Source organism: Myotis nattereri (genome assembly GCF_964212035.1).
Source record: "Myotis nattereri genome assembly, chromosome: 4".
Taxonomy (NCBI): Eukaryota; Metazoa; Chordata; class Mammalia; order Chiroptera; family Vespertilionidae; genus Myotis; species Myotis nattereri.
In genome coordinates, this window is record NC_138079.1 from 7,612,732 (window position 1) to 7,632,340 (window position 19,609).

Below are 19,609 nucleotides of genomic sequence, written 5' to 3' on the forward strand. Positions count from 1 at the left end.
TAAAATGATATGAAGTTCTGATTTTAGGGTGTGTAAGAACAAAAACAGTGGACTTCCTGAGACAAGTGGCCCTGGAGTTTTATGGAATAACCACACTCGATACATATAAAGGTTCTATCCTGAAGTCACCTTAATAAAGAAACTAAGTAGAAGCAGCTTTAAGATAAAATCATGTGATTTGGGCGTTTCCCATTTCACAACTTAATGGTCAAAGGATTAGTCATCCCTTCAATGGAGGAGTTTCAAATGATTGACAGCCACCTTGGAAGAAGGTTATATAAGAAAATAGTTTACATGCTGGTGGATGACTATGTCTCACTCAAACTTTGGGTGATTTGTTGTTTAAAATTTTGTCTGAAAACATGGAGAAACTGGCAAAAACAAGCTCACGGTTTTCAAGAGTATTTCTTGAGAGAATTAGAATTTGTTTCGGAAGGAATTGCTTAATAGCATATGAAAAGCTGAGTAACACACGTTTCTGAAGAGTTTCCATTAATTTTGCCTCTAGAAACCACATCAAGGGAAAGTGAGACTGACAATAACATAATACTATCAACAAAAATAAAAAAAGGAGTCCTTTCATCTGCAGTGACCAACTGGTTCACCCAATTAGACCAGAATACATTCTTAACTGGCCCTGCAGTTTTCCGTGAAGTGACTTGACTCTCTGATGCTCTGTTCCCTCTCCTTGGCCTGACTCTGCCCAGACCTGCAAAGTCATTCTGAGAGTGCCTCCGGGCTGCTTGAGTAGGTGGCAAACCTCTAGAGGCAAAGTGTGAAAAGCAAATTGAACTCCCTACAGAGCAATACTAAAAAGGAAAGCTGCTTACAATACATTAGCCCATGTTCTTGATACTAAAAGAATTACAATGGAATCCACAACTAGAATATTTTTAAAGAATTTAAATGAAGTAATAAACTTACCTAGAAAAATACACGAGTAAGGACTTAAATGAATATTGTGAAAAGAGGAGCAATGATGGAAGGAGTGAGGGAGATCCCTTTAGATATTAGAATATATTATAAAATAATAATTGAAAAGGCATGATAGCGACACAAAAATAAAATGGCTCAAAAGAGAGCCATAATATATGGTAATCTAAAAGTAACGAAAATGGGAAAAGAGGATCTATAAAATAGATACTATTTTAATTTCACATTTAGTTCCTTCCAGGAGTCAGAATAAATTCCAAATAGATTAGAGTCAAGAAGGAAAATCAGCAGAGAATGGACTACAGTATTTGTCCAAAAAGGTGTTGATTTTTAATGAAATTACAACAGAGAAGAAGACTCATGTATGAGAGATACAGGTCGACACAATACTATGAAACAGCGGATTCATACTGTGCCCTCCCTCTAGATTATGTTAGGGCCATTTCTTTGTACCCAGGGAGTTGACAAGCACAGTAGTTTAGACACAGATTCTGGAGCCAATCAGGGTTTGGATCTCAGTTCTACTACTTACTTATTTGCTAATTACGTAAACTTTGGTTTCCAGATTCATAAATGGAGTAAATGTAATATATCTCCCAAGATTGTTATAGAACGTGATGAATTTATATTTTAAAAACACAATGTCTGGCAAATAGAAAGCACTACGTTAAATGCTAGTATTGTTATTCTAGTCTTTATTTCCTCAAACACAAAGTTTGAAAAGTGGTTTGAACTTCAATATAGCTCAGCACAGTGCTATACAAAAGGAGAATGACAGAAACAACCCATTTTTCTATTTCCAAAGAAAAGTACACTTGTATTGCCTAGATTATCTAGTCTATTAAACTGTTATTTGAGATTCCCTGGAAGGAGTTTGTAATGGAAATAAGTTATTTCTATAAAATCAGGAAGCCCTTCATAAAAGTTACATGCAAGAAAATGACTCATGGAAACTCCTTGAAGTAGATGTATAAAGATATGTCTCAACCATGAATAAGAATGCTTCTTTTCACTTTTTAAAGAACCAAAATCTAGTTTTAGTTCCAAGAAATAACAATGCCCATAAACATTGCCAATACCCACTTGGGAGCCCAGAACATTCCCTGCCCCTCGGAGACCAAGCCAATCCCCCATTAGGAACGCTTGGGAAACGGCAATGACAAATCCAAGGGAAAATTGCATGAGCTGAGGTTGATTTATATTTTGTGAAGTAAGAAGTCTGTGCATTACTATTATAACCTCTGTGTTTCCCACAATTTAATAGAAATAGATTGGCATAGATATTCTCATTTTTACCTAGAGTGAAAATTTGTTTTAAACTGTGCAGTTACAATATTAAGTTAGGAGGATGATTTTGCCTTAATCAGATTGGGCTCTTATAAAATCCTGAGTCCATAACAAATATATATCGACTGCTTGGGGTACAGAAGGTAACATGGCGAATGTAAAATAATTGGGAAGAAAACTCATTTGAATATGCTTGATGAGAATTTCAGGGCACTGATAAGAGTAGCTGAAGGCAGGACATGCCAATCAAGGGGGTGGGGGCGGTTAAAGTGAGTGAGTGTGGAAAGTAGAAGTTTTTTCCACAGAAGAAAGTTGGAGCCGTGTAAGTGTCGGGGCTGGTTTGGCTGAGCTGAAAGTGGAGAAGCTGCACAAATACAGCTACAAGCAGCACATAGGGAAGGTCTTATCTCCAGTCTAGTGATATATCCAGAAAAATATTTACAAACTTCCAGTTAGAAAGTAAGTCACAGCCCTAGCCAGTTTGGCTCAGTAGATAGAACGTCGGCCTATGTGGACTAAAGGATGTCAGGTTCAATTCAAGTCAAGGGCACGTGCCTCAGTCGTAGGCTCCTCCCCGGCCTGGACCCTGATCAGGGAATGTGCAGGAGTCAACCAATCGATGTGTTTCTTTCACATGGATATTTCTCTCTGTCTTTCCCTCTCTTCTACTCTCTCTAAAATTCAATGGAAAAATATCCTCGGGTGAGAAAAAAAAAAGGAAAGAAATTAAGTCATGGATATAATGACAGCATAAGGGACAGGGTCAATAATATTGCAATAACTATGTAAGGTGACAGATAGTTATCAGACATAGTGTGGTGATCACTTTGTAAGCTATATAAATGTTGAGTCACTATGTTGTATACCTGAAACTACCGGTAATATAAAATTGTATGTCCTTTATAATTTAAAAAAAAATGTTATTTGAGATTTTGTTCAGATGGCAGGGTTTTTACTTTCTCTACATATTCCTTTATTTTTTGAAAAATTCTATCACCCTCATGCATCTCAGTTTCACAAGGAGGAAAAAAAAATAAAGCTATTTACATTTAGAGGTGAAAATTCTTTTGCAGATATCACATTAGTGGATAAATAGGCTGTATAAGTAAACCCACTGGTTACAAATATAGAACATGAGGTATTATACTAAAACTAGAGACCTAGTGCATGAAATTCATGCACTGGGGGTGGGAGGAGGGTCCCTCAGCCTGGCCTGTGCCCTCTCGCAGTCCGGAACCCCTCAGGGGATGTCTGCCTGCTGGCTTAGGCCTGATCCCCCCAGGACATCCCTCTCGCAGTCTGGGACCCTTTGCTCCTTACTGCCTCCCTGCTTGCTGCTCCTTAGCGCTGCCACGGAGGTGGGAGAGGCTCCTGCCACTGCTGCTGTGCTTGCCAGTCATGAGCCCGGCTTCTGGCTGAGCGGTGCTCCCCTTGTGGAAGCGCACTGACCACCAGGGGCAGCTCCTGCATTGAGCGTCTGCCCCCTGGTGGTCAGTGCACATCATATCGACCCGTCATTCTGGTTGTTCCACCGTAATGGTCGCTTAGGCTTTTATTATATAGATTTTCAGCTCCATTTGCCCAGAATATATTACATTTAAACTCCCCACCCCCCATTTTTATTATGAAAAATTGCAAGTATAGCACCCAAAAGTTGAGACTGAAGTTGAAAGTGAAAACCAAAATACCCCCACTTAGATTTAAAAGTTGTTTGCATTCTGCTCTTCTTGCATTTGCTTGATCACATCTACTGATTAATCCATTCACCTTTGTTCTTTGATGCATTTCAAAGTGAGTTGCAGACATCAATACCCTATTTGATACTAAATTTAATCATCCCCCAAAACCCTCTCACACACTCTGGAGACCAACCATGGAACCCCAAGCAGGCTGAAATCTGATCTTTTCCCCAAACCTAGACATTGCTTCCAATCCAAACAGATCCCAAATCAGCCGCCTTCCCAGAAGGCAAAGTTTACCAAACCTTTCCCTGACTCTTTCTACATATCCAGAACTGTGCAATTTATCCAACTCATAGAATATTAAGGCCGGAAAGGGAAACTATTTGATCTGGAGTGGCCAGCTCCAAAGTTTCCCGGAAGCAAGTGGGTAACAGAAAAAGTGGGTATCGTTTGTAAGATAATCAAGTAGATCTCATAATGGAGACTCACCAGACCTCAGTGTGGGGAAGGAACAAGGAAAAGTTGAGAAAACAGAATTTACAGTTGGGGTACGGCTCCCAGTCTCAGCCTACAGGTTCCAAGGGCCCTGTATTGTAACCAGTGTCTCTCTTTTTGTCTCCCTGCGGGTCTAGGACACTGAAAGGTACACATTTATTAGGATAGTTTGAAGAGTACACTGTTAAATAGAATCATTTTTTTAAAGCATGCATGGATGTAAACGTGTGGAATGGTTCTAGTTTTTGCAAGTTACTTGCCCAAAAAGACATATTCCTCTTTCTCCCTGCCTCCCCCTGGAATGAATGAAGTCAAAGAAGAGAGGAACCAGTTTTCTTACTGATCAAAGAGTAGGATCAATGATGTAGCATCATTTCTCAGGAATGTGCTGGTAGACCTGTGTGTGTGTGTGTGTGTGTGTGTGTGTGTGTGTGTTTGTGTGTGACAAATTAAATGGAAGGATTTACCACATGCAAGGGAAGAAAAATAAGAAGAGTCAAGATGTGTAGAAACTATATCTGGGTTTTCTTGCCTAATTAGCCATGAAGACCTGGTTATTCTCGATACCTTCTGGAACTTCCTCCCACGCTCCTTGTCCTGCTTATCAAATTCAATCAATGTTGCTCAGGTTGTCTAACTTTTATAGCTACTGAAAATTGAAACCATCTATGCTATGCATGTTTAGTAACTACAGGTGGATCTTTCTTAGAAATCAGAAATTACAACAATTCCACCCTCACTCTTTGTTTGGTAATTAACATCAGAAAGTTTGGAAACTCCCTACCTCTCACTCCATCAGATAACTAGTTTAAACACTGTATATCTTTGCCCTATTGTGTTGGGATAGCTATGTTCTGCTATTGAAAAAAAAAACCCAAACAAAACAAAACAAAAAAACCAACAGAAAAAAACTCCACCCAGCCCTGAAATGCTGTCTCATGCACTTGTGGGTAAATGTGGCAAAAGTAGTTTCTTTCGGATGAATGTCCACTTGTGATAAAGTAAACCCAACTACTTTTCTTTCAAAGTTGTAATAACTTTGCAAGTCATTATTTTTGGTACAATGTCCATATACTGACAAATTAAAATGTATTCATGTAAGTTAAACCTCCCAAATGTCTATTTAAGTGTTCTTCCTAGATTTCACATGAATTCTTTTAACTAAATGTCTGTCAAAGATCAAATCCAGCAAATGTTTACTTTAACTCCACGTCTTTTAATCTCTGCCAGAATTTTCATAAGGGTTGAATTTATAGTTGGCTTATCAGTTTTGGTAGCTAAAATATGACTATAGAACCATGATTTTGAGCTCTGGTATTATAATTCCATTAGCTGTTTTTAAAGGCATATAGTAAAATTCTGAAATTTTTCATGAAAAAAGGTAAATTTTTTAACCAATATTTTTAAAGACCATATAGCATTGTGAGAGAAATGGGTTTTATAAAACAAAAGGTCCCAATATGTAAAAAAGAGAAATATTCTTTAAACATTTTTTTTAAAATTTCCATTCTCAAAATACTTATTTTGATTTGTTTTGCAGGTTCTTTGCATGTTTTACTTACAAAATAGTTTAGAAAAGTTTTGTACAACATACCTGTGTGACAGGTATTTTCTGAGGACCTTTGTGTATAAAGCTATGCAACCCTTATAACATCCTTATAAGTAGATATAGTTATTCATCCATTTTTACACATGGAAAAACTGAGGTATAGAGAGGGTAAATTGTTCAAAGTCATATGGCTGGTAATGGGCAGCACTGAGATTCAAACCCAGGAAGTCCAACTCCAGAGTCACTTTAAACTCTGTTCACTAAAAGTTCACCAGTTTGCACTTAGAATGCCAGAAACACCAGGTAAGAGTTGGCATAAGTGATTGTCAGAATGGGCCAAGCAGTAAATGAATAACTAAATCGAACTTTGACTCAAGGCTTGAACCATTTGGGGAACTTAAAAGAAAAAAGTACCTAAGCCCCTCCCAGGCCAGCTGACCCAGAAACTCTGGGGGTGGCAGGTGATTCCAGTGTGCAGCCAGGCTGAGAACCATTGATCCAAACCTCGTTAGCTAAGTCTTAGCACAGGGGATCTCAAACTGTAACCACTCAGAATCAGACCACTCAGAAGGCTTGTTCATAAACACAAGTGGCTGGGTCTCACTCCCAGGACAGCCTTTTCAGTCTTGACTGGAGCCCAAATATTTCTATTAAGTTCCCAGATGGTGTTCCTGCCGCTGGTTTAGGGAGTACACTTTGACAACCACTGTCTTAATAGGTTGGGGAAAGGAGAAAGGGGGTGATGGAGATCTGGAAGAAACTGGACGAATTCTCTTAGTATCTCATCAACCCGGCTGCTCACACATGTCCTCTACTTTGGTGTTTTACCCAAGGCCACTGAGCAAGGATAAGGGGAGAAAAGAAAATGGAAAGATATGAAGCTAAAGGGAAGTGAGGGAAAAGAGAGAAGAGGAATCAACTGGTCAGTAAATTAAAGTTTTCTAGCTCTCTCACTGACCTAACTGTATGTCAAGAGTAGAAAATAAAAATGTTTAAAGATGGCCATGTTAAAAAAGAAGAGGAACAATTCTAGATCAGAAAGAAAATTAGAAACGCTAGGAAGTGAGTGAAACTGGAGGCCTGGAGGACGGGTGAGGTGGGCTGTTGGTTCAGGATATGGAAGCATTTGTTTGTTCAACTCCTATAGGGTCATCTGAAAACCTGAGGTAGGGTTGCTCTTTGAAACCAAGGGCAGAGACAGATACGCTTTCCCGTCCTTAGCACCATGAAAGGGGCCAAATGATTGGCAACTAAAAAGTTGCCTTAGGAGAGACAAACATTTCTCAACACAGGATGATTTTGATAAAGCATGAGTGGGGGTGGGGAACACATCCTGTCTAATAAAGAAGGAATATGCAAATTGACCGTCACACCGTCACAAAGATGGCGGAGGCGGGGTTTCTGTAACACAAGATGGCTGCACCCACAGCGGAGGCCGAGTTCCCATAATGAGCCTTAATGAGCAATCAGCAGGGACCTGAGGCTGCGTGGCACTGGGCCGGGGCAGGGGACCTAAAGCTGTGCCCCCCGCCAGATGGGGCTTGACGGGTGACCTCAGGCCACACCCCCTGCTCTGGCACCGGGCCAGGGGACCTGAGGCCATGCCCCCTGCCTGGGTGGGCTTGATGGGGGACCTCAAGGTGTGCCCCCTGCCCCGGTGCTGGGCCAGGGGACCTCAGGCCACACCCCTCACCAGGCGGGGATTGATGGGGGATCTCAGACTGCTCTACTCCCGCCCAGCAGGGCTTGATGGGAGACTTCAAGGCGTACCCCCCATCCTGGCCCAGGCTGGGGGACCTCAGACCGTGCCGCCCGCCTTGGTACCAGGCCAAGGGACCTCAGGCTGCACCCCCTGCCCCGGCACCAGGCCGGGGGACCTAAGGATGTGCCAGTGGACCTGAGGCTGCGCTCCCCGCCCTGCGGGGTTTGACGGGGGACCTGAGGCTATGCCCCTCACCTGGCGGGGTTTGACGGGGGACCTGAGGCTGCGCCCCCCACCCGGTGCCTGGCCAGGGGACCTGAGGCTGTGCCCCTCACCTGGCGGGGTTTGACGGGGGACCTGAGGCTGTGCCCCCCACCCTGCGGGGTTTGACGGGGGACCTGAGGCTGCGCGCCCCACCCGGTGCCTGGCCAGGGGACCTGAGGCTGTGCCCCCCACCTGGTGGGGCTTGTCAAGGGTGGGGCGGCTGGATCTGGATCTTGCCCAATGGGGGGGTGTTAGCTGGGTCTGGGTCTTGTGCAATTTTGAGGCACCGCAGGTGAGTGGGGACTCTGGGTCCCACAGCATGCCCCAGACTCTGACAGGAGGAAGATTTTCATATACATTTTACTAATTTTCTTTCATCTCTGACACTTCTATATAGAGAAAGGGCAAATAGCAATATTAAAATATTTTCTCTAATTAATCCCCTTTTAATGTGCACGAATTTCATGTACCAGGCCACTAGTGGGTAGGAACCAGAGATGCTGGTAAACATCCTACAATGAATAAAAGTGATGATGTTGAGAAACCCTGATTTAGAAACAGCCCCAGAGCAAGAACCTGGGCCAAGATACCAGTTGACTATGCAATGAATATGCTAAGTGCAACATTACTGTGGGCCTGGATCATGCAGCTGTCAATATAAACCTGGGGCTAGGCTCTAGTCCTCAGGAAGAAGTAGTAGAGATCAGCACAACACTAGAGAAGGTGGAGAGAAGGCAGGTTGGAAGGGCAAAACCACCAACCAACAAAACCTTCTCAAAATGGGTCTGTAGCTCAAAATTCCAAAATATAAGAAGAAACTATTAGTAAGAAAAACCCCCCACAAAATAAACAATTATAACATAGGTCTACCTAAATTAAATTAAGAGAACAATCTGAAAATGACTTCAGAACTTCAGGACTCAACAAGAAACAAATAAGTGAATAATATCCATAAGAATATTTGAAACAAAAATGGGCATTTTATGGATATGGACATACAAAATGAAAATATAAAAATACGACCATGAAGGCAAGATGCCAGGATTCTCTGCTGTTGGAGGGAGAAGCATGGAACGTGGAAAGGCAAAGAGAAGGCTTCAACGTTGTCTTTTGTTATGTTTTGAAAAGATGGCAAGTGGCAATATTATGGCAAAATAGTAACATGTGTGAGATTTGGGTGGTGAGAATGTGAGCATTTGCTGTTGTTTGTTTTATAACATACCATAATATTTTATTGTATTTTTATACTCTAATATTTTTAAAAGAGAAGGACACGAGGAGAAATAAAGGGCAGATGGGATGCACCTCAAAGTACTAGAGAAGTGATATTAATGTGGCCAAATCAAGAGCTGGAGCCCCACACCAATTCACTTCAAGAACAAGGGTGCCACACACTTAGTGTATGCTAAAATCTACTCTAAGACATGGCTCTCATTTCCTTCTACATGCATCAATGTGTAGATGACAGAGAAAAAAAAAAGTAATACATTGGGCTAGCTCTTGCTGCAAAAGGGAGATGGCCCCTTCTGTGAAGAGAGGCAGAGAGATAAGAGTGAGTCAGGGAGTGGGGGTGGGGTGGGGCAGCATGTGGAAGTGAATGGATTTCTTTTTGGGAATATTAACATATCATTCAAGATTATGATTGGTCTCCCTCACCCCCAACCCCAGCTTACAAGATACGGACAAGAATACCACTCTACGTAAAAGAAGTGGGTTGGAACCACAGCTCCCAAAGGGATCCTTCTAGAATGGGATGTTACATATGCTGATTTCCCTAAGACACCAGCATTCAACTGGGTTTCCATTACAGCCTTTCAAGTTCTGAGCCCCTACATTGATTGTCTAACTTGGCTGTGTGCTAATTGGAGGCCACAGTTTTGAAGGAGGAGGGAGAACATTCGATATTGAAGTCCCAAGTCATGATCAAGGCTGTCTGCTGAGGACACATGTCACGTTACAGGAAGCCCTACTCTCAAAATGCAGATTGGGCATGATGCTCTCTCCTTGGCTAGGAGCCTCTCGTGACTGCTGGGATGCACAAAATAAGGTGGGATTCCTTGTCATGGCATTCGAGACAACTCAGATAAGTGGCCACTGCCTGTTTCTTGAAAGCACCTCTTGCCACTTTCCTCTTCTCTTGCTCATCCTCCAGACATCCTGGTCCCCCTGCAGACCCAGTCTTTCCTCTGCCTCACTTCTTCCACAGCTGCCATTTCCTTTGTCAGACGTGTTTTCCCCGCCACATCCCTGTGCCCAGCTCCTTCACACTCCTGTGCAACAATTCTCAGCCCTCGCTGGGCCCAGCTCCCATGTCAAGCTTTTGATTTAACTGGTTACATTGGGGCCTTGAGAATGGGGGTGACAGATAAGCTGCTGGAGTGATTCTAATGTGTAACCAGAGTTGAGAGCCACTGCTTTAGTCTAAACTTCACCTCACCAGAGACCAGACGTACCCCTACGAAGACATCTCCTCTATATGCTCTATTACAGTGATGGCGAACCTATGACATGCATGTCAGAGGTGACACGCGAACTCATTTTTTTGGTTGATTTTTCTTTGTTAAATGGCATTTAAATATATAAAATAAATATTAAAAATATAAGTCATTGTTTTACTATGGTTGCAAATATCAAAAAATTTCTATATGTGACACGGCACCAGAGTTAAGTTAGGGTTTTTCAAAATGCTGACACGCCGAGCTCAAAAGGTTTGCCATCACTGCTCTATTAGCTCCTTAGTCATCTCCTCCAAGCTCACTACAAGGCCATTATTTATATGTTTGCTCTGACTAACTTCGGATCTATCCACTACCTCAGAACAGTGGTCTCCAAGTGCCTGACCAGTGGCATCAGCATCCTCTGGGAATCGATTAGCTCAGATGCATCCCTGAGCCTCCAGGGGACCCAGGTGCCCACTGCAGGGAGTGTTCACCCAGGAAGCCAGCACCGCCCCCTTGCCCCCTGGGTGGTTCGCCCTGCATCCTCACCCAGCAGAGCCCCAGCATGGAGTCGGGCTCCATACCTTGGTGGAATGAATGAGTGAGTGAGTGATACACTTTTCTCTTGTCAGTAGCTCACCTGTGAATAAAAACTGAACAAAAGGAGCAAAACAATCAAGCAGAAACCCCAAACACATTTTTTACTTCATTTCTTAAGACCTTCTAAGATGTACTTACAAAATTTTTTTCTCCTCACTAACCACAAACATACAAAAATTTGTGCATTATTTGATATCTATTCCCCAGAAATTTTACAAATTGAAATGTACCTAAAAACACTTGTCTTATGAACAGGTATGATTTGCTATTATTCCCATTTTAGGGCTGTGGAGAGAGCTGGTTTGCCTAAGGTTGCAGATTAAGTCAGTTTCCACAGGGGCAGATGTTTGAGAGGCAGAATCCTACTGCCCATGGCCTTTCACGTCTGCAATGTGGAGTCATATTATAAAGAACACGGGGGGACACCAAAGCCAGCTCTGTACCTTCACTGAGCAGCTGGAGGGACCGGGTAAAGATTGCGCAGGTGTGATGAAAGGCGGGGCCTGGAACCCGGCACTCCTTGACACTGTGTGGCTAACACCCATCAATCTTATAACCCATGTGCTTGTCCTCGCAAAATCCCACATACTTTGGGCTTCATGCCCACAGGTTTCCACAGTTCCTCTACCAATGGTTACAAGGTTCAGGTGAATTTCCCAATGACCACCTGGGCAATGACATGGCCCCACTTTCTGGTATCTTTTTCCCTGCATTGAGCCTGGAGGAGGCCAGGTTAGTCACATCTGTGACACAGTAGATGCACTTGGGAGGGGGAGGTGGGAGGGGGCATTTGATTATTTAACTCCCCTTCTTGAACCGTGGGGTGGAGAACCACAAAGCCAGGAACCCTTCCAGCCTTTCATCCCAGTGGCTTCTGCAAGGTTTAGATAAAGTGAGCATTCTGGAATTTGGACAATTCATACTGACCATAGCAGCGGCTGCTCCGCCAGCTGATTCCCAACTCTAACAGGAGGGTCACCTGCCTGGGGAAAGGCCCCTCGGACTCTAGAAGCCAGTGCCGGGCTTTTCTAGGACCACCCTGTTGTCTTCTCTGGACCTACTTTTCCTCAGACGCAGCAGAATGTACAAACGCTCAGACAGTGGACAGACAGCTTTGGGCACACACTCCAGTCCCAGTATGTGATAGTTGTGTGGCTGTGAGCAAGGGACTTACTCTTCCCACGACTCAGTGTGCTCAGCTGGACAATAGAAACAACAGCAGTGCCTGTCTCTAAGCTTTGTTATGGGATTTAATGAGATATTGTGTGCCAGGGCTCACACATTTCACTGCTGTCATCATACTCCTCCTGCGCTCGCTGGGAGTCCCTGGGCCTCTTTAGGAAATTCTTTAATTGGAGCTAAAAGGAAAGAAACTCATATTCGTCTAATGCCTGGCTGGTGCCTGCACTGGAATAGGCACTCTATAATTGTGATCTTATTTACTTTCCAAAAGAACACTGTGGGATAGCTATCATCATCATCATCATCATCATCATCATCATCATCATCATCATCATCTCTTCCTCCTCCTTCTCCTCACCATCATCATCTCACCACTGCTGGATAAGGAGACAACCTTAGAACTTAAATGACTTGTGAGAAAACATACAACTAGTACACAAAACCTAAAAAGCCACGAGTATCGCCCTTTGACTGTGCCATGATGCTTTCAAGGAGAAAAACTAGGGTTTGTGTTCCTTCCTTTAATATGCTACCTGCCTCTCGGCAGCTATGTTGGGGAGAGAAGAATTAACAGGAATATACTTCCTTTTCGCTGACATGCTACACAGATCGGCAGATATATACCATAACTGCAATTTGGAAATTTATTTACTGCCCCACTATAGAGTAAGTAAGCTTAAATTAGAAATGATACCTAACTCCTATATTATCCAAAACATTTCGGATAAAAATAAAAATCGGTAAGGAAATGGTTTATACAGTATGATGGCACTTATAGAAAATTATATTTATAAAATATATTTTTAAGTGATAAAATTTTAGGATTGGTACTGACTTAACAATGATTGTTCCCAGATGATAGACTATAGAAACTATGTATTGTTTCATTTCTGCATATCTGTATATCTAAGAAATGGTCTTTAACAACAGGTGCTGCTTTTATAAGAAGATAATCTCATAAGAAAACATTGCTTACATATTACACCAAACACGCACTATGCAGTTAAACGTCCTTTTTCCCCCTGCTATTATCCTCTCGTTTTCCCCATGAAAATCTAAATAACTCTTTGTGAACCACGATGTCCTCATTTCTTTTTCTTTCTTAGGAATCTGTAACTTATATTTTAAAAATTACTCAGAAACAAAAAAGAAAAAAAAAAGGATAAAAAAGAAAAAAAATTACTCAGAAACATGTGTACATTCCAGTGAGACATTGGTCCCATATTACATTTTACATTTCATCACCTGTTGGGGAAATGCCCTGGTTTATGTTGGAGGAGGATGTCAGTAACTAAGGTCAAGATGCTTTCTAAGAATCCTGGACCTGGAGACCCAGTTTGGAAACACTAAAGGGATGTGGGAGTCCCACCTTGCTCAGTGACTGCCTTCCTCCCACAGGTGCGGCTGCAGGGGGCCAGTGCTACCATTTTTGTCACCACTGCACATTCCTCCCCCATGACTGCAACTCTGACCCCACCGCTCCTCCTCTCCTCCAGGGCATGGCTACCCTCTCACCTCCACACTTTCCCCTTCTGGCTCAAGAGCTCGCAGATTACAAACACATCCCATAAACTCCTTTCCTCTCCATCCCGATGCCTGCCCTGCGCTCCCTCCCCCACTGAGAGCCTGTAAGAGTCCCGGCCTCATTCCCCATCTTCTCACTGGAAGCTGGTAAAGGAAGTCCTCCTCTCCCTGTTGGGAGGAGGGAAACCAGCCTCCAGGCTGGGGCTGGGGCTGGGGCTGGGGAGGGGCGTGTGTGGGCCAGAAGGCTGGCTCTCTTCTAGACTCTGGAGCATAAGAACACCACATGCATGAGAACGCAGTCAAGTTTCACAGAGAAATAATAGGAAATTGTAGCAGGAGGTGAACGCTGTAGTTCAGCTACATTGTAAGTTAAGCTAGTTGTTATGGTACAACTGGGAACCTGGTCACAATTTTAAGTGCATTCTAATGAATGACTTTCAATTAACAGGGGAACACAACCTGTCCCTAAGTTTTGGACTATTTGGGCTGTGTTTACTTCTCTTAATTAAAATAATAAAAAACACATTTAAAAACAAACAAACAAACAAACAAAAGAGCTCCTTTTGCAAAGTCCACTGTGTTGTCAAAATGGCCCTCCCCATCAGCAGTATTCCCCAGCGCGTATCACTGGAGTTCTCTTCTGTGTCCAAAGTGCTCCTAATAGAACTACGGACATTGCTCGTTCTGGAGCTCAGCTAGCTTAAGAGGCCAAGACGAAAAACACAACTGCTCTTTCTCTAAGGCATAGCTCTTCCTCTATTCTGAAGGCTGGAGTCAGAAAAGGGAACTCCTGCAGCCCCAGTCTCTCCAGCGACATAATAAAGACCCAGCAGCTTTCATAGCAAATGGAACAACTTGGGACAAACCAAACTTCCCAAGGCCTGGAAGACCTGACGAAAGCACCCACCCGTCTCTGCTCCATGGAGAGAGGTTAGGTGTTGCCAGGAGACCAAGGAGAGCCATAAAATGGGTTACTTACCATTTTTCTTGAAAAGAGTTGATGTGCCTGGCACCCAGTGACCCCCAAGATGCCGTAACTCGGGCAGTGAATGTGCAAGTTAGCTTTGCAGAATGTACTTCCTTTTTTAAACTGTGTGGTCTGTCCAGCTTTCACACATTGATATGTAAGGTTGATTTGCATATCAACCTTAGCCCTCAGAACATTTGTATAACTGGCCAGGTTAATCCAGTTATTACCCTTTAATAATATAAGAACAGCTATAGGTAAGGTTCTGAAGTCAGAAAATTGACTCAGAAATTTTATAAAAGTGCCTAGATATTAAATTCTGTGTACATTATTAACCTAATTTATATAAAGTCTGTATTTGTGGATCTATCTATCTATCTATCATCTATGAATGAAGGATCTACTCTAAAATGTTAACAGTGGTAGACTTGGGTAGAGGTATTTATTATTATACATAATTCTTATTTTGTACTTTGCTAATTTTTTAACTTTTCTGTTTTAAGTAGATAGTGCTTGTTGAAAACAACTATAAGCTTAAAAAGATCAAACAAGTCACAATAATTTAAATCACAATTCCAAATGTATTCCCATCAACATTTAAATGGTGGAAATATTCATAAGTTTATCATAGAATACCATTCATTTCATTCAAAATATAAAGCACATTTCAACCTAGGTTCATGTGTTAATTTTTCAATAATTTTTGCTAGCATCAAATGCCCCAATCCCTCACACAGGCAAACTACATATTCTTGTAATAAGGGCATGGTATTTGATCTCAAGTAGTTAGATTCCCCACCAATCAACTGTAGCACCTATGTAAACATATTCTGGTACACAGAATTATTTCTTTTATTTGAATATATTGCCTGATCCTCAAGTAATTCCAAAGGTAGAAGATGATCTTTGTTTCCTATTGGAAAGGAAAGCCAGCTGAGTCCTTAATTTGGGGTTGCAAATGCTTACATCTTCTTGTAAGTACTACCGCATTTACCTAGGTGAGGGGCACCAAATTTCTTCATTGATGACAATCTAGTACTAATTATACCTAGACAATACAAAACCTTTTATTAAAAAAGATGTTTCTTATTTATTCCTTAAAATGAAAATGCTTTTCAAAATCAAGATGCTGTAAGAAATATGGGTAGAATCATTGCCAGGGCAAGGTGGGAAGGCAGGGCAGGAGCAAGTTTTGGGGGGGAGTGGGGGTAGAACGGAGCCTGATATTGCTCTAAAATTCGTAGGTATTTTAAAGAGGGGTGGGGCTTGAGGAGAAGTCAGAAGCTAGGTTGGTGGTCAGTAATCTCAAATTGCATAGTCTCTGGCACATAATAAATGTGTAGCAAATGAATGAAGGAGAAAAATCAAGGCAGCACAGGTGTGGGAACCAGGCATGCCAATGATGTAAAACATCACCAAAGGAAGACCTCTCAACCGCAGCTTCTTTAGTGTAACCAGAAGCCTCTGGTTTCACTCTCTGCTGAAACCGACATTATCCCAATGCAGGGGCACCTTAGGGTCCAAAGCAGTGGGTCTCAACCAGGCTGTGCATTAAAATCACTTGAAAGTTTTTCTTTCTTGCTTTTTTTTTTAAATCCTCACCTGAGGATATTTTTCCATTGATTTTTAGAGAGAGTGGAAGAGAGAGGGAAAGCCAGAGAGGTACTGATGTGAGAGAAACACATCGATTGGATGCCTCCTGTATGCATCCGACCAGAGACTGCAATGAGGTATGTGCCCTTGACCGGAATGGAACCTGAGACCCTTCAGTCCACAGGCCGGCGCTCTATCCACTGAGCCAAACTGGCTAGGGCTCACCTGGAAGTTTTTCAAAAAGTCTAGTTCCCAGGCTTTACCCCAGACCACTCAAATAATCACTTCTAGTTTTGAGACTCTGGCATCAGTATTTTTTAAAGCTCCCCAGAGGAATCCCAGGTGCAGGCCTCAAAAAGGGGGAGCACACAGGTAACTCATGCTAGTGAGATGGCGGGCAGGCCACCAGGCACGCCCTGCAGGTTAGAAATAATTCTACACTCTGACACTGTTTACTACTAAGTCTATCAATATATTTTCACCATGCACTACATGATAATTACTGTGACTTTCTCTCTGTCCCAGTAAGTGGGACAAAAGTTAGGTGCGAAACAGAAATATAGCAATTTCCACAAACAGTGTAGCTGATTGGACAAGTCTAGGGTTAGGAGGACTTCAAGAATTTCAATTCTTTCACTTGAATTCCCTTTCAATTTCTGCTTACTTCTAAACGCAGATTAAGGTAATTTTTAGTTGTTATTGACATAAATGCACCAGTTTCTGAAAAAATGTGCACTTAAAAGAAATATTTTGGCTAAGAGAAAACCAGGTAAGGGCTGAAGCTCTTAACCATAACTTATAACCCACTAATAAGTTTCTATTTTTAGTGTCTGGAGCATAATCACTTTACTTAAAACAATTATTTCCATTGTGACCTATGTGGGTATATTTTCTGTGATATCAACCAAGTACACAAGTCCCTGAGCAGAAAGATGAAACAGGAAATGCAGTAAAGATGACAGACACTGCAGCGATACCATCTAAAGAAGATAAAGTTATATTTTCCTGGTATGGGCCCTGCCATTGGAAGGAGAAGTAGCTCAGAGAGTGCAAACCTGGTTAGAATCCTTCAAGGGCTGGGGCGCGCATTCTCCGTTCATGTCTTTGCATTCTGGAACACTTTTTGTTCAGGCAATGGTAAAATCTGTCTGTCCCTTTGGTATCCACTGAAGGTGACAGCTAGGTGGATACTGTGAGGCCCAGAAACAGGGCGAGGCTGTTCATTTTTAAAAGCCAAATTTACAGGAAAATGGAGGAAGACAGCACAAATAAAAATTTAAGTCACACTACTGATCATTGTTAACAGGACTGTCAATGCTGTACCTAACAGGCTTTAAAGAGCGATGATTAAATTGTTAGAAATACTCTTACACAATTTCTGCTTTATCACCTGAATGGCTAACATTTAGGGAAGAAACACTAGATTATCTACTTTAAGGATCCAACATGAGCATGCCTGGAAAAACCCCTGAGATAGAATATAGGGATGTTGCGTCTCACCTCTTCCAGGAAGTCTTCCATGATTCTTGCTCATTCATCCCCTGGTTTTTCTGAACTCCTGCAGACTACACCATGAAATGAAGCTCTTTGATATGTTTGCCTTTTATGGTTCTCCCACTGAATTGGCTGCGTTAAGTTTGGCTCCCTAACTAGATTTGAAACTCCTCCAATTTTTGTACTTCCTTCTGTCACCCAAAGATCCTAGAGCAGCTTTTGTTTTTCAAACCTTTTCATTTTGGCGCATGGGTTCCTCTCAGAATCTGATAAAAGTGGTAGACTCTTTGCACACAAATTCTGCATGTGCACAGCCTCCCTCAGAGCCCATCATTTCTGGGAAGCTGGCGGAGAACTTTTGGTCAAACACGGGGAGATGATCACTACATTGTTGCTTTTTGATGATGAAAGCACAGGAATGTTAAGTGACCCCTCAAGTTTCCAGACTGAGTCTGGTAAGTAAAAAACGCCATTATTTTTTATGCTTGACTCTTTTCATCAACACGCTTTTGAATTCTGCCAGCAAAGAAAACTCAAACTCACAAAATAGATTCATAGAAATTCAAGGAAATTCTAGTCTCCCTGCTTGGATAGATATGGAACAGCCAGATGGCAAGTGGCAGGGAGGAAGCAGGATATGGCCGAGCCTGCTTAAAAAGGTTGTGCAGGAGGAAATGGGCAGTACCTGGATTTGGCTTATTTTTCTTTCATTTTTTTGTTTTAAAAACAAAATGGATTTTTTTCACTCTTGTCCTTTCTAATTTTGATGAAAGGAGGCCTTAGCCCTTTCAGAACATCAGTGCTTTAGAAAAAAAATAACTTATTAATCAACTTCAGTACAAAATTAACTCATCTTCTAATAGGAAGAGAGTTCCCATTATATTCCCTAGATGGGGAAATTTTATTTAAACTCAAGAAGGGCAGGAAACAGCTGTCATTACAATTTAAACCCAACCCCAGGCAAATGTTTACTAAACTCTAAAAGAACTGCTGAAGTAAGAAAATGAAAAAATAGCCTAAACTTTACTCTAGAAGTCTTTTATCAAAACAACCTGCAGAGCAAAGAGAAAAAAGAACAAAGCTCACAGAAGAATTCTGTTATATGTTAATGCACCTACTTTCTTCTGCTGTTTTGGCTCTGATTGGTATTTTACCCTCTTCTTGGGTTTGGGGGAACTCAGAATATTCAGTGGTGTCTGTTTTATATTTTCCTCTCATAACTCTTCACCTCTTCATTCCTTTATATTCTTCTCCAAGGCTAAATCCAAGTTGTAATTCTCTTATCTCATTGGGCTTTCAAGATTTAACTGACCTCATCAAAATATGCACCCTCATTGGATTGGTCATTGTGCTAAACAATTTGTTAAGGGTAATTTGCATTTTAATGAATGAAAGAAAGAAAAGGTCCTATATGGAAAAATAGATCTATTTTTCCTTCCTTCCTTCCTTCCTTCCTTCCTTCCTTCCTTCCTTCCTTCCTCCCTTCCTTCCTTCCTTCCTTCTCATTTTCCTTCTCAACAGGAAGATTAGACCAGAAAGTTTGGGAAATAGCAGAGGAGCCTTGGGTTTTACAGACTCAGGAAAGATGACAGGAGAAAGTAGATCACTCCATCATTCCCTGAGTTCTTTCCCTTTCCCATTGTCAATTAATTGCAGGTTTAAATATACTCATTTTCCTCATCTGTTGTCTGCTTAATTTTAAAATAGGATTTTTTTTTTTCAGTCCAGGATAAATACTGGTGGGGTCTTACTTCTTTTTTGCACTTTTAGAATATAATTTCAAGTTTGTTTAAAATAGTAAATTTGAAAACATTTCCAGATTTTAACCTTTTTACTTAGTTTCTATTTTATTTTTTCACACCTTAGAATTACCCTATTCTCTCCACTTGAAAAGTTATT

At 41.8% G+C, this 19,609-nt stretch overlaps 1 protein-coding gene across 1 annotated transcript in view; it reads right to left on the reverse strand.

Annotated features, from left to right (window-relative positions):
* Positions 1 to 14,742, reverse strand: part of FYB1 (FYN binding protein 1) — a 142,079-nt gene extending 127,337 nt beyond the window's left edge. The window contains exon 1 of the mRNA XM_081089104.1: positions 14,636 to 14,742. Coding sequence (XP_080945230.1) covers positions 14,636 to 14,638 — 3 coding nt within the window. The 5' untranslated portion in view covers positions 14,639 to 14,742. The remainder of the gene's footprint in view (positions 1 to 14,635) is intronic.
* Positions 14,743 to 19,609: the final 4,867 nt, after the last annotated feature.